The sequence below is a fragment of the Patiria miniata genome, unplaced genomic scaffold (genome assembly GCF_015706575.1).
Source record: "Patiria miniata isolate m_02_andy unplaced genomic scaffold, ASM1570657v1 HiC_scaffold_5, whole genome shotgun sequence".
Classification (NCBI taxonomy): Eukaryota; Metazoa; Echinodermata; class Asteroidea; order Valvatida; family Asterinidae; genus Patiria; species Patiria miniata.
In genome coordinates this window covers 24,713,917-24,729,961 of record NW_024037072.1, presented here as the reverse complement: position 1 = coordinate 24,729,961, position 16,045 = coordinate 24,713,917, and the positions used below count along the sequence as shown (strand labels likewise).

General features: G+C 40.9%; 1 protein-coding gene across 1 annotated transcript in view; it reads left to right on the top strand.

Annotated features, from left to right (window-relative positions):
* Positions 1 to 15,708, top strand: part of LOC119741307 — a 37,633-nt gene extending 21,925 nt beyond the window's left edge. Inside the window, exons 15-26 of the mRNA XM_038217058.1 lie at positions 1,009 to 1,323; positions 3,083 to 3,397; positions 4,751 to 5,065; positions 6,502 to 6,816; positions 6,985 to 9,378; positions 9,837 to 9,968; positions 10,744 to 10,884; positions 11,666 to 11,790; positions 12,810 to 13,005; positions 13,595 to 13,673; positions 14,653 to 14,690; positions 15,460 to 15,708. Coding sequence (XP_038072986.1) covers positions 1,009 to 1,323; positions 3,083 to 3,397; positions 4,751 to 5,065; positions 6,502 to 6,816; positions 6,985 to 9,378; positions 9,837 to 9,968; positions 10,744 to 10,884; positions 11,666 to 11,790; positions 12,810 to 13,005; positions 13,595 to 13,673; positions 14,653 to 14,690; positions 15,460 to 15,683 — 4,589 coding nt within the window. The 3' untranslated portion in view covers positions 15,684 to 15,708. The remainder of the gene's footprint in view (positions 1 to 1,008; positions 1,324 to 3,082; positions 3,398 to 4,750; positions 5,066 to 6,501; positions 6,817 to 6,984; positions 9,379 to 9,836; positions 9,969 to 10,743; positions 10,885 to 11,665; positions 11,791 to 12,809; positions 13,006 to 13,594; positions 13,674 to 14,652; positions 14,691 to 15,459) is intronic.
* The last annotated feature ends 337 nt before the right edge of the window (positions 15,709 to 16,045 follow it).

Sequence of the window (16,045 nt, the reverse complement as noted above, 5' to 3'; positions counted from 1 at the left end):
CGGCTGCGAATTTTGTTCCCCAAACGAGATCGGACAATATCAAAAGAGGGTGCTCTCTCTGAGTTATGCATATTCATGATCTCCGGGGCTTTAAAGAATAAGTTATATCCGGTTCGTTAGTAAAAACGTCATACACGCGCGCACACCACTGATTACTAGCGCCCATTGGCTGCAAACGCTCGAACTGCGTTAACTTCCGGTTCAAATCGTGCAAAAAGTGCTGGAGGTGACGTCACACTAACGAACCGGATAACAAGGAATAATGGTGTTTAAATCACCGACGATTGGCAGCTGATTCGTGGACTGGTTGGAAGTAGTCCTGACTTCTAATCAGGTGATCCGAGTTCGAATCTCAGTGAGCATTTTTCACTTCTTGTCATTTTACCTTTTAAATAACTAGAGTGAGGTAGGAACATTTCTCACAAGACGTAAAGACTATCTTGGGTTTGTGAGTGTGTTGTGGAGAACAAGGCATTAGATATGCATGTAATGACTGATAAGAGGATGGGAAACGGATGTCGTTTGGGGAAAAAAAGATGTGCAACCCGGCTGCGGTGTTTTTATTTACAGCACACATCGTCAATGGATTTAGCTAGTTCGTTGTTTATTTATAGAAAAGAATAATGACGACACACCATTGCTAGCACTCAGTCATGAATAAAAATTGAAGGATTACAAAGAACGGATTTCGTCGAGCTGCCACAGTGGCCTAGTGGATAGTGGAATGAACTATGGATCGCACGATCTGTGGTTCGAGCCTGTGCCCATTTTCATCAAACATTTTTTTGGTTGGGATAGGTTCAATTGCAGGGAAAACATCGAGAACCTGCTGCCATCCACACAGCGTGATCAATATTCATATAAAGGGTGCATGATGTAATTGGTTAAAATACGATGTATGCTGCCAAAAAAATAAACAAATAAAGAAATACGCATTTCGGCTGGAACGACGACATTGTTTGATAATACTGTTGTAAACTGCTCATAGTTTTTTTTTCACTTTTAAAGTTCGTTTGGCGGGTGGATCAGATTCGTCAGAAGGGCGCGTTGAGGTGTTCGGTTTTGGTGCCTGGGGAACTGTCTGCGATGACGGCTGGGACATTACAGATGCCATTGTCATCTGTCGTCAACTCGGCTTTCCTGGGGCGATAGAAGCCGTGACTCACGCTGGCTTTGGTGGAGGCACTTCCGAGATGGAAATACTGCTTGATGAAGTGTCGTGTGCTGGTGACGAGGAAACAGTCTTCGATTGTCAGCATGATGGGCTGGGGGTAAATAACTGTGGACATTTGGAAGATGCTGGAGTTCGATGTGACATCAAAGGTGCAGCTAAGAATATATTTTATTTAATTGTTTTGTTATGTCTGATTTGATATAATTTTTGTTTGCGCCATGAGCGTCATTTATGGCGGATAATGGCGCAGTATAAATTTCCGTTATTATTATTATTGTTATTATTATTATATGGATTGCAGATGTCTTTTTTGTATCGGATATTTCACACAACCCACAATAAACGTGTATATTGGAGATCTAAATATTACTCATGTTTTAAATAGTTCATCCTCAATCATTATAAGTTCTTTTGTAGACATAAACGGTACTAGCATGCTCAGTCCATGGGCGTCGCCAATTTGCTGAAAAGCTGTTGATACCTATATAGTCTCTATTGACCTTGAACGGATGTCATACCAATCCACCGATTGTTTGAACACAATACAAGTGCGCAGTGATAGAATAAGCTTTAAAAAGGGACCTTCACCACATGTCGATCACAAGCACACATGTATTCATTGGTAATGAAGTCATTAAGTAGTATCCCCGTGATTTTTTTCACATTTTTAATTTCTTTCCGAACGAATTTTCAAAGAATATAATGTCCCCGAAAGAATGTTGTGATGGCAGTGTGCGTTGTGGATATTGACTTAACTTCGACTTGAGTCAAGTGAATTGAAACAAAGTGTGGATCGATTTTTTTTCAATCCTCCCTCCCTACTTCCCTCCCCCAACCCCCCAGACCCCCCTTTTAAATGATTTTTTTTCAACGTAACCGCTCGAACAATACTGTCACACTGAAGAAACTTAAAGTGGAGAGAAAACATTCGTCGAGTTGTTCGGTTTAAAACGTATGGGGGAAAATGCATCTTTAATGTGACATAACCTGACACCTGATAACGTCACGACGACGAATTTCTTCTAGGACCATCTGTGGGTGGTAGTCCAAGTATGTGCCAAGTCTAAAGTCGATTAGATTTAAGAAAGTGCCAAAGTGCATGGTTAAACGAATACGTGTACAAAACGTATGGGGAAAACGCAACTCTAAGGTGACGTAACCATTTTTCGATCAATGTCCCATTGGAAAGTTCATAACTTTTATAATGCCCCAAAAGCCAGAGACCCCCCTATAAATGAACACAATTTTCAACGTACCCGCCTGAACAATACTTTAACACTGAAGAAATTTAAAGTGGAGAGAAAACATTCGTAGAGTTGTTCAGTTTAAGTTACAGATCAGAGAAGACCCTATGGTATCACCCGTTATCCACGGAGCCAAGAGCCCCCTGTATAACGTCTGATATGTCTAGACCATAGATATTATATGTCTATGGTCTAGACATGCAGATATATGCAAGCCGCGCGCCAGCAAATCGGAGTCGACTTTACTAAATCGTGATGTCATTTCATTCCCAAATCAGGACTAAATGCTTTGGTTGGTCAATTCCAACGCAGTGTTTTGTAATACAACAACAGCCGGGCGCATTATTGCGTAACATGATACAGAGCGCGTGACACAGGTTTTTTACCATTGTCTATGACGCGCAACGGGTGAAGACCGAAGACCCGATATAGAAAGCGCCCCGCTGATTGGTCAAAATCTAGAGGTCAATTAAGAGGCGGTTGTCTTGCCTAATTAATCAGCGAATCTGCTCACATATCATAGACCACGGCATTTTCTACTACATAGACTTAGAAGAGCCCCCCCCCCAAAAAAAAAATACCGTAGGGAAAACAAATAAAATCAGGTAGGACCAGAAACCAAAATCAAATGCAATTGATTTCTCGTTTTCCTTTTGTTCCTAAGTTGGTTTAGTGAATGGATCAGATTCGTCAGAAGGGCGCGTTGAGGTGTTTTCTCAAGGTGCCTGGGGAACTGTCTGCGACGACAACTGGGACATTACAGATGCCATTGTCATCTGTCGTCATCTTGGCTTTCCTGGGGCGATAGAAGCCGTGACTAACGCTGGCTTTGGCGGAGGCGCTTCTGAGATGGAAATACTGCTGGATGAAGTGTCGTGCACAGGTGACGAGGAAACAATATTTGACTGTCAGCATAATGGAGTCGGGATAACTAATTGTAGACATAGTGACGATGCTGGAGTTCGATGTGTAATCAAAGGTAATGTCACAGTTGTGTCTCGTTAACTGCTATCAAGGTGTTTATTGAATATTTGGGAGGTTGACCGTATTACACATATCAGTTGTTTGTATTTACATCGACAGCGCAAGATGTTGAAATATTTACTCATTGAAATACAGCGTATGTGCTAGTTCATGTCTTCTCTTGCAATCAAGTGCACAGGTAGACAGATACAATATACTTTGTACGAAGCTCCTAAATAATCTTCAGTACAACTATTCTAAGCAGTTTTTTTGCGGTATATTTTTAAACTCAACTTTCGTATTGCGCCACAATGCTATTTTCTTGAGTATAGAAAAGGTCTAAAATCAAACAGTTGAATTGAGAATTATTGTTTATCCATTGCATTTTACTCTTGTACCTGATATTTTTGAAGACTAGACTTGAACCATGCGTACACAGTAGCTTCACAGTTTGTAATCCTTAAAAAAACTGTTGCTATTCTTCACATCTCCAGAACGTCATTATCATCACAGTACTTATCATTAACACTATCGTCTCCAATATAACATTCTGTGACCACTGCACTGCAATTGTTAATGTTTCTGTCAATTCTGCCAGTCACAACAATCGTCTCAAAAGTATTTGATATGAGTCGAGCATGACAACTAAAATAAAACAGTTACTGCAATCAACGAACAAAGAAAATCCTCTATGAAAAGCACCTTGGAAGAGGGTTTTTTTGACCTGAATTCTGTGGGTCGAAGCTTTAAGGTTCTTAAAGTAGTCCCGACTAAACTTAAAAAGATGTAATGAAGGTATGTTCTCCGGGCCAATGTTTCAATTCATTCGAAACATCAAGCACAAAAATAGGGCTAATCGAATTATCCCGTCATTCTGCACAGATCATCAATACAGTTGCCTTTACTTTAAATTTTGAGGGGCACGTGACTGTTTGAATCCTGCAACCTTTAATCAGGTTGGCAATCATGACGGGCTTTCGACCAAGTGGAAAAAGTACAGTGCATGGGCCAGAATCGCCAAAATGGCAAGAAATAAAAAGCATGGACCCTATATTCATGAGGAAGCCACATTGGTCGTGTTTCCTGAATGTATTTTATAAATTGTGAACTGTTGAATGGGATAGTGCCAGACTATTTATACATTCTAGCCTTAGTTTGGATTTTTTTTTAATGTGGCTTAAAACATCTGGGTGTCAAGCTGGTATTATTTGTAATAAACTTTATGTTACTGCTTTCATTTCTCTTCGCAAGTTCCAAAAATGAAGATTTTACCTCACCCTCAATTTAATATGGTTGCCTCGTGAATAAACTCAAGGGTAGCTATAAGGATATCAGGTTATCATGGTTGATCAACTGTTTTTGTTGCCAGTTCGTTTGGTGGATGGATCAGATTCGTCAGAAGGACGCGTTGAGATCGTATCGCATGGTGCCACAGGAACTGTCTGCGATGACAACTGGGACATTACAGAGGCCACTGTCATCTGTCGTCAACTTGGCTTTCCTGAGGCGATAGAAGCCGTGACTCACGCTGGCTTTGGTGAAGGCGCTTCCGACATGATAATACTGTTGGATGAAGTGTCGTGCACAGGTGACGAGGAAACCATATTTGATTGTCAGCATGATGGGCTGGGGATACATGACTGTGGTCATGGTGACGATGCTGGAGTTCGATGTGACATCAATGGTAAGAATACATTCATCTCACTGTTAGGCATAACTACTAATTCATATGGCACGCAGAAGTCTTTTGTGTGACAAAAACCCAATCTATCAAGATCTATAGGAAACCCCAAGATCTCAAAATAATTCCTATATTAAACAAGACAGTTTACGTTCTCTCTTTAAACATTACAAGTTATTTGATACACTTTTTTTTGCAGGTAGTAGCATGCTCAGTCCGCTTTGCGTGCTTCAAAGTAGTTTTATTTCCTTCTGAACTTCTACCAATTGTATGCACAAATGTGTGTAAGGCTGCATGTTGATACGGATATAGTCCTGTAACCTGCCCCTTTATAGACAAGTGCTACTACCAGAGCTGTGTAGTTTTATGAGCTCCGTGCTTGACCAAGAGAGGGCGCAATTTGCCTAGCAACAGTGGCTTCTTTATTGGGGCATGCACTTCGCTGGTTCACACTATAGCAGTTTATTTGGCCATACCACTTATTCGATATTATTATAATATAAATATGTTGGAGGCGCTATACATTCAATAAGGTAATGGTTATATAACTTCCTTCTCGATCGAATTACTGCTGAAGTGTCGTGGATACTGCACCGGATTACTAATCCGGTGGTGCGAGATCGATTCCCATTTTTTTTCACCAAGTTGTGGTTTGGAGGATTTTTTTCAAGGGAAAGAAAATCCGAGAACCTGACTTGCAACTCGGTATAGTGCTTCAGTTCAGTATCAGCCCATAGCGAATCAGTGGTATGGGAAACAAATCGCCGCTCACAGGTCGCAAAGCACGATGGCGCCAAATTGAAACCGATTTAATGGCTTCCTACAGCCTCTCTGTTTTCAACCGGGGGTACTTCTGCACAAGGCGGATAAAATCTTTGACAGAGTCACACCCACCAACGGTCGCATCAATTAAATAAAAAAAACCTTAAAAATGGGACTTCGCCACATGCCTATCACCTCTATCTATTCACTTCTAGAAACTTGCCCCTGAAAGTGTCTAATCCAAAGAAATGTAATCCTGAAGAAACAGAGTGGAGAGCAAATCTCAAGTTTAATTTTTTAGAGGTTACAGAAAACCCTCAATTGATACCCCAGGGGAAACCAACAGAATAAGGTGAGACATCATGTACCAGTGGTTATGGTGTTTGACTCATGCACGATATGCGCGCGTGGGTTCGAGCCCTGCCAGGAACATATGGTGTTTGTGCCCTTAGGCAAAACACATAACTACAATTGCCTCTCTCCACCCAGGAGTATAAATGGGTACCTGTAAGGGTAGAGGCTGAATGTACGCTGATATCGCCTGCCGCGTGGTGTCGCGGCCTGATGACCGGGGGAATTATTATAAAGCGCTTTGAGATCGATGATACAATGGAAAACATTACATTATTAAACAAAACACAAATTTGATTAATTTCATTTTCGGTTTTTGTTACAAGTTCGTTTGATGGGCGGATCAAATTCGTCAGAAGGGCGCGTTGAGGTGTTCGGTTTTGGTGCCTGGGGAACTGTCTGCGATGATGACTGGGACATTACAGATGCCATTGTCATCTGTCGTCAACTCGGCTTTCCTGGGGCGATAGAAGCCGTGACTCACGCTGGCTTTGGTGGAGGCACTTCCGAGATGGAAATACTGCTTGATGAAGTGTCGTGTGCTGGTGACGAGGAAACAGTCTTCGATTGTCAGCATGATGGGCTGGGGGTAAATGACTGTGGACATTTGGAAGATGCTGGAGTTCGATGCGTAATCGAAGGTAATGCCACAATTTTATGGTTAATGCAAATAGCTCAATAAAGGAAATTTTGTGTACCTAGCATTCGGTGTCAATATTACTCGTATAATTTGTATTAAGGGTAACATTGGAGTAAAGCTAATTACAGTGTTCAGTAAACATCGTGTTTTCTATCATATATTTCGATAGGTGAACAGATCACAACCACCCAGGATTCAACAACAGAAATAGCCTATGTTGAACCGAGTACCAAAGTCCAGGAAGTCGACACGACGGAGTTAGCTGTGGGAACGGATAGCTCATTACTCCAATCCACATCTGCTCTGGCAGGAGGAACCTTACTCGAATCTACAACTTCACAAGATGATTTCACAACTGCCTCAGAACCTGTTACATCCAAAATTACCGCAGAGTCAACAACTATCCAAACAGGGCGTCCTCTGGCAACCTTCACATCTACCCAAGCAGGGAGTACCTTGCTTGATTCTATAACTTCTGAAAATGATGGTCTATTGATGACACCACAAACAACAATCCAGACTGGAGTTCCTTCTGCTGATTCCATAATTGCCCTGACCGAGAATTTCGTTTTTGATTCAACAACTTCTCCCGCATTAACAACCGCTCCCGTAGAATCTACAACTAAGTCAACAGACAGTAGCTTATCCACAACTGCCAACGTTGAAGGGTTTTCCTTAGATTCCATAATTACACAAGCTGAAACTGCCACAGTTGACTCCATAACTGCCCCGACCGAGAAATTCTTTCTTGAATCAACAACTTTTCCCGTAGAATCTACAACTAAGTCAACAGACAGTAGCTCAACCATGACTGCCCAAGCTAAAGGGGTTTCCTTAGAATCCACTCAAGCTGAACCTGCCACAGTTCATTCCACAACAAGCCTGACCACGAATTTCCTTCACGAATTTGATTCAAAAACTTCTCCTGTATCAACAACTGCTCCCGTAGAATCTACAACTAAGTCAACAGACTGTAGCTCATCCACAACTGCCAAAGCTGAATGGTTTTCCTTAGAATCCATAATTACACAAGCTGAAACTGCCACAGTTGATTCCATAACTGCCCTGACCGAGAATTTCCTTTTTGAATCAACAACATTTCCCGTAGAATCTAAAACTAAGACAACAGACAGTGGCTCACCCACAACTCCTCAAGCTGAAGGGCTTTCCTTAGAATCCATAATTACTCAAGCTGAAACTGCGACATTTGATTCTTCAACTTCCCTGACCAACAAGTTCCTTTTTGATTCTTCAACTTCCCTGACCAACAAGTTCCTTTTTGATTCAACAACTTTATCCGTAGAATACACAAACAGTAAATCACCCACAACTGCCCAAGCTGAAGGGTTTTCCCTAGAATCCATAATTACTCAAGCTGAAACTGCCACGGTTCATTCCACAACAACCCTGTCCACGAATTTCCTTTTTGATTCAACTTTTCCCGTAGAATCTAAAACTAAGACAACAGACAGTGTCTCACCCACAACTCAAGATGAAGGGTTTTCCCTAGAATCCATAATTACTCAAGCTGAAACGTCCACAGTTGATTCCAAAGCTACCCGAGCCGACCTGTTTCTTACCACAAATGAACCTACAGAGGAAACCTACATCACGATATCTAAATCCACCAAATCTGAAGTTACCGATTCAGTAACTGAAGAAGCAGAATATTCTTCCAAGGAATCTTCAACAGAACTTAAGTTAGGTAGCTCAACAGAAACGATGGATGCAGATAACACAGCCGCACTATTTGACAGTTTCAGCACTGAATCCTTAGCTACCTCCACACAGTCTGCAACCATTCAAGCAGAAAGTGGGTCAGTACAATCCCCAACAATCAGTCAGGCCGGAAGTTCTTCAGGTGGATCCATCATCACACAAGCTGAAAGTTCCTCAGTTGAATCCACATCTACGAAGGCCGAATTACTTAGTACAAGTGAGTCCGCAGCAGAAAACTCCATTACGAAATCTACATCCACCGAATCAGAGGTTACAACTTCAGTTACTGAAGACGGAACGAAAGTGGAACATTCTCCCACGGAAACTACAACTGAAGTTAAGTTTGGTACTGCAACGGAAACACTTTATGCTACAAACATGGGCCCGCCATTTGAGCGAGTCAGCACTACGTCATCATCTACCTCTATACAACCTACAACTAACAAGGAAGAAAGTGGGTCAGTCAAATCCCCTTCAGTCACCCAAGTTGGGGGTTCATCTGATGACTCCACCATCGATACACCAGTTGAAACTTCCCCAGTTGATCCCCAAACGTCTCCTGCAGAGTCAGCTATCCCTACCAGTGAAGTTACAACAGAAGAAAGTACTACTGACAAATCCATGTCAACCAAATCTGAGGTTGCCACTATGGATGATCATTCGACCATGGAATCAACAACTACCGAAGCCTGGTTAACTGACTCAACAGGCTATGCAACATATGAGGTCTTGCAGTTTGTTGCAACGTCTCAGAACCCATTGACAGACATGAGCACTGAATCAGGGATTGAGGCAAGTACTGAGATGATGGGCGTCACCACACAAGTCTCCAATACTCAAACTGGTAGGCATAAAAGCGAATTATCATCACATATATTCCATGTTTTCAAATCTCTTCTGAAAAAAAAATGAGAGGGGTTTTAATAATTGAAGCCATGTGACCCTGCTCTGCAGTGATGAGGCAGTCTGATCTTGTGTGCCTGACCAGAATTGAAATTAGACATTTATGTTTCGGTCAAGAAACTTTCATGTCTTCATCGTCTCATTTATCAATATTTATGCTAAGAGAATAAATAAATTTATTATGAATTAGCTTAATTTTAACTCTACCCTGAAAAGTGATTGTGAAGTGGTCTCCAATACCGTAAACAACAAAACCAATTTGAAACACGGCAAAAAGCAGAAATCCTGTAGTCTACAGCAATCATTTAACAGTTAGGCTTGTGGCAAGTACAATACTCCCAAATTATGATTTTAATAAGCTCACAAGTGAAAAGCTCACATTCCTTTTTGTCTGTGAAGATGCTGAGGCTAGATGTGCTAATGAATTGGCTATATGTGGGGAGCATGCTGTCTGCACAGATACCCTAAACTCCTACCGATGTGACTGTGAAGATGGTTACGAGAAAACGACAAACGCTACCCAGTGTGAAGGTAATTATACCGTATGAAGAAGGAATGCCGTCAGGACAGCGCATGAATACTGTCCAAGACAGCAGGCCCTAAAGCTTTGCAATAAAGGCTATTGAGAGATGCATGCATGACTACGTGCTCCGGGGTATCTCAAGCGTTGTCTGATTGGAAAAGCAATTGTCAAGATTTGATATCAGTTTTCAAAGAGGTGCAATACAAGAATTCAGGCATGTGAAATGACCTGTTAACAATGACACTCATCATTTGTCCATTATATTACGATACTGAGAAGAGCAGGTCGACGGAGCAAAGAATATTCAATCATCGAAAACATAAGTTCACGTTGGACTATGACGTTTGGCTAAGTGTATGGAAAGTATCATATTTTCAATCTAAGCTGTTTACCCGGACCTTCGGCCGGACATTATTTCGTGAACTGTGTACGTGTATACTCCGTGCTTTTCAAGGGCTTGTGGAAAAGTCATAAGCTCACTCCGGTGGGATTCGAACACTCGACCTCCCTTTTACTGGCTCCGAAATCTGGAATCAGTGTTACTTTTTAAAGATTGGATTTATATAGGCCTAGAGGTATAATCCTATATAACCCTTCTCAGTTCAAGTAACATCATTCTGGAGCCTACACCTCACATCACCAACAACTGGCACATCCAGTCATTTGAACTATCTGAGATAAACAATCCACAATGCCATGTGTTCGTAGTGTATAGTGAATCAGATGTCACTTACAGGTATTATTTGGTATCATTGTATTCTCTTTAATTTACCTGTTTCTCAGAAATATTCCCTTGCTTGGACAGCACCGTTAAGCAATCCTGTAGGAATCGGAGTTTTGTGGACTGTGTTCACGACAGGCCTGGACAGTCACACTGTGAGAACTGTCTGGATGGGTGGACGCTGCATAATGCCCGATGTCAGAGTAAGTACTTGTTGAGCAATCATCCGGTTGATTTCACATGAGCAGACGCCTGTTCCTTCTTTTCTGGTTGAAGTACCAGACGTGCAAGACCAATTCAGGTACACAGTCACTATACACTCACGATGACCCATCAATGGTGTAGCCCCCATCAATGGTGTAGGCATAGCGCTAGTCCAGTTCAGTAACCGTCATGAGTGGTTTGTTTTGTACTTTAGCCGGCACAATGCATCCCTCACCGAAACTGATGACCACCGTGACCATACAGCGACTCCATGCCCGGATACATGGGACCAAAATAAAAAGCCTGGATAAAAAGCTTTTCATGTCATTTGTTTCATTATTTTAAACATTATTCATTCATTTATTGTAAAACAGGACTTTAAATATCCAAGAAAATGACGCATTGGTTTCCAAGACTTGATCATGTTTTGATAGTCAAGCACAGAGTGAGCCTGTTTCATCTTGTGCATTTTTTTTTTGTATCATTAATTTAATGTTTTGATGTCTTGATAATTATGCAAATTTGCTAATTTATATTTCTTTACTGTAAATTAATCAATTATCCATCCGTCTTTGGCGTTTGCGCTGTTGTATGATGTATGATATAATTAGAAATAAATAAATAGGTACTTTGAAAACATTGTAAACAACATTGTTTTTAACTTAATATAAAACGCCATTTTGATTTCTTTCTCAACCTTAGGTATTACTGAATTGACTAAAATTAAATATTTCCGCTTTTTACAAATAATATTTTTTTTTTGTCCTTTAAACGGAACAGAGCTTCATAGATTCATAGGAAGCTTAAAAGTTATCCGCATCAATGGAACAGTGGCAAAGTTCACGGAAGATCTCCGGAACACGTCCTCAGTGGAATTCACAACGTTATCGACTGAGTTGCAGGAAGTAAGTAAACAACGCTCAGAGGAAATCAATCTTTAAGTATTCAAACCTCATGATAAACACAGCGTCCCTTTGCTTAAAAAAGGAGATATCTTAAAAGTGGACTCATAACTACAGCACTAATATGAATATATATATACTCCAGATGGTAATTGGCTAATATCTCTATAGGCCATTATCATCTTGCGGCCATCTTCATGTTTTCCCATTCAAAATCAACATAACCAACGCGAGGCTGGATGGAAAAATAGTCTGGTTCCTTTTTGTACAAAAAACATTATCATTCAGTACTGTGATTGGATAAAGGGAATATGAATGAAATGTTGGCAGCATGATAAAGGGCTATTGAGTCCTTCGATGGCCTGGGTTATCGGCAACTATTGGATGATGAGGAAGAAATATTGAAACTCTCAGGACTGAGAGGGAGGTCGGACACCATGTCAATTGGCCGGTCCTTTCGTTTTCTGAATTGTGTATTCCCTGCTGCGTTATTTTTCGTCTAAAATTCTAAAATTATATTTATTGGCAATTTCTTTTGCACTGGATGACTTGAATGGTCAGAAATTCTTCCTCGCGCATTTCACTAGACTTGGCCCAAGTCTGGGTTGCGCTCAGTCTGTGCCTGTATTAAATTCACGCATAGCGCATACGTACGTCCGTACAGCATAACGCGCGCCCTCATGCGTCGAATCCGGACCATCATCATGTTAAAAACGTACATGTACATAATATTTTCAAGTAATACAGCAACTCTTGCACCACATGTATGCACATGCTCTGTACATGCACACACACATGTACATTAATTTTGTACAATGTACATGCAGTGTTCGCGCATTGTTATACGGCACTGAAGTGGAACGCATGCTAAAGTGTACCTTGTCGTCTTCTGGAAAGATGTAAACTAATTTGTTTTTTACTTATTATTTAAGATACCGACTTAAGCAATTCCGTATTGACTCAAGTCTTGCATCTCAGTAGCCTTGTATCTGTACTCCTCCTTTTGCTCATTTCGTTCCCAGGTCCTGACTGAATCAAGTGATGCAACTACCTGCAAAGTGCTGGGCTTCACCAACGGGAGCATTGACGTGGAATTTCTGTTACTTTTCCCGGACACATCGAATGTGACTGAGGATGTGGTTCAAGAAGCAATTGTCAACTACTTTTCTGGCAACTCAGCCCTCTTGGAATTGGACTTGGGAACCGTTGTCGTAGTCGGTACGCACGTTGGGGATCGTTTTCTCGTGGAAGGCCTGTAAATGCTTTCTTTGCTAATAAAGCAGTTTATTTTACGCTCAGTGTCTTTGAGAGCTAGTACGTGACAAACATATACATTCATTTAAAAAGACCGATTTCGTACAGGTTTTTGGTATTTCACACTTACCGCGGAATTTCAGTCATATTTGGTAAGCCATTTTTACTCGACCTTAAAATTAAAAATCCTGCAAATTATGATTTCTTGTCTAGAGTGTACTCTCGAAACGGAACATGTATATTGAGAAAGATAATTGGTGAATTTTGATACGCTTATATTTTTTCTTATCAGTTTATACACTTAAGATATCTTGTGTACATTGAATGAACAGCAGTGTGGATGAAAGATAAGACTTCAGGGAGGATACAATTAACATTTACACAACATGTGCTCAGGTCTTGGAATTTTCCAACAAATCAAAAAGAACACGAAAACGGACATTGTAGATTGCCTGCAAGTACAGTTCAAGTAAAAAGTGACTTTTATTTATCGGAATTAGCAAACTTAATTGTCTGACACAAACACTTTGCCATTCGTCTTGTTTCAATACAGAATTATCTCTTTTCTGCGAGTTCGACTCTTGTTTAAATGGCGGTACCTGTTCAATTATCAATGATGAAATAGAATGCACGTAAGTCCAAACCATTTTTCGTAGACATATCCCATCACAAATTATCTCTCATGCTATTGCTTACGAAGTCATCTTATGCACTGTGATTCTGAACGCAGACCCTCTTTCCCTTTCCATGTTGAATAGAAAACATTTGCAGGGATACTATCAAACTTAATATTGCTTGACCCCTTTAGCTGCGAAATAGCAGCTCAACAAGTACTCATGTCTCTCTGTCGGTTGGTTGGTTAGTAACAAACGTCAGCAAACGTGTATGGAAATCAATTACCCTGTCCCTTAGGCCCTCGGAACAACACGTTATTCAGGTTCATGGCCCTGTGATGTGACACTTTCATAGGTCTCCACTGACCAGCTACCAATTCATTTTCACATTGGGGCTGGCACTGTAGTAGGTCCCTACTGCACAAAACTGGGTGTCCCACGTGCTATGAAACGCTTCATGCACCAACTGACTCCAACAAAATGAGAATCTTTTTCAATTGACAGTCACGACCACGTGACTAGTTGTGCATTATAGGACAAACGTTTACAAATGTACATGACTTATATGCTACAAGTTGCGCCGCAGCTTCCCAGATCATTTCGAGCTCGTCAAGGGCATTTTGGGAAGATGTGTGCCTTTCATGACAAAAGACCATAGTAAGGATGGAAATGCAGCCTTTTAAATCAGATTGTTATTATTTTTTTTTGGGGGGGGGGGAATAACGACGGGGCGAGAAGTTAGATCGGGAAAGGCCTATTGTGTCTAGAAACATTAATGATATTACAAATGGAGATTTATGCAATCTGCCCCTTACTTTGCCAGTCAGATGAGAACAGTGGTTTGAGGCTATTTTAGTCCGCATCTCGACCACTGATTAAGTTGTCACGTTCACAGAACCCATCAAATAAGCAAAGGACGTAATGATTTGAATAACAAAAACTATATTCGAAAAGTGAAATTTCTTGATGGTGCATTATGTATTTTTTGTAATTCCAGATGTACGGAAGGATACATAGGGAGCAATTGTGACACAGGTAAGAGTTGAATTCCACTGTATGTGTTTCGTCCAAGCAAGTTTTACAATGTTTACAAATAAAACGAGATAGGACAATTTTCCATAAATAAACCACAGACCTACCAGATAATTTTAGCATTTTTTTTAAAGTCTATATTTCAAATAGTTCAAACCATAATTGATTCTGCAGTACATTATTTTTTAAGAAATACAGTTATAAATGTTATCCAATTAAATTTGTTATCCAGTCCTAAGTCAAGTCACAAGCTATTCAAATGACCAATAGGAAAATAAAATCCTATATTTTTCATGCTCTATTACTTGTGATCGGACTTTTGTTAGCGAACGAAGGGGCTGTAAAACGCCATTTCTGGGTACCAAGAGTGGAAATACAACGTTATTGAATCAATTAAGCAACTTTATTTAAATCTAAAATAAAAGATCTAAAAAAAGTAATTTTCTAAATAATAGCAACATATTACGTCGATAACCTGGGATTCACATTGTGTTTTGTACCCCGAAAATGGCGCTGTTGCGACGTCCTAATTCAATCAGAAATACGGATTATTGACCTGTGATTGACCTGCAATCGAACTTGGGAAGGACTTATGGTGGGTTCGACTACTACATTGTTCGTGAGTGCTGGAGATCAAATTGTCAAATAATATGTGTCACACGTTGGAAGTGCATTCGCATGAGCTTTCAGTAGGCCTAGTAATGCTGTTTGCAAAGGTAGACTGTTGTTTTTCATGTTTAGTAATTCCTATCAAACTTTTGGCTTGTCGCAGCTACCATCAACCCCTCAACCAGTGTATCAACTTCCACTACAACACCTGATCTTAGGGATACCAGCGTTATAAGTATGGACGCTATCATCGCCATCGCAGCGGCTGGAGCAGTAACTCTCATCCTTGTCGTTGTCGTTGTCGTGGCCAAATGTTGGGGAAAGTCCAAAGTTGCCCCCTTGAATCCAGATAGCGAAATACAAACGGGGCAACAACCTGGTCAATAATTACCTCCGCCAAGGCAAGGGCGGATCCGGGGGGGGGGGGGGGGGCAAAGGGGGCCATGGCCCCCCCCCCCAAAAAAAAACGAAACCAATTTTTTTTTTTTAATGTGACATCGCAATAAAGGCAGGCAATGAGTACACCACCATCTTTTCCTAAAAAAACATTGATTAAAGTGGTCAGAAATTGCCTCAGATCGCCCCACAGCGCATCTAGAGTCCAAAATTTTTTCGGGGCCCTTAAGCGGGCCCCGAACCCCACGCCGTAATTTTTTGTACCCACTTTTTTGGGGGACCAAATTTTTTTGGGACCCCCCAAAAAATTGTGTTCTGGATCCGCCCTTGCGCCAAGGAGGTTATGTTCTCAT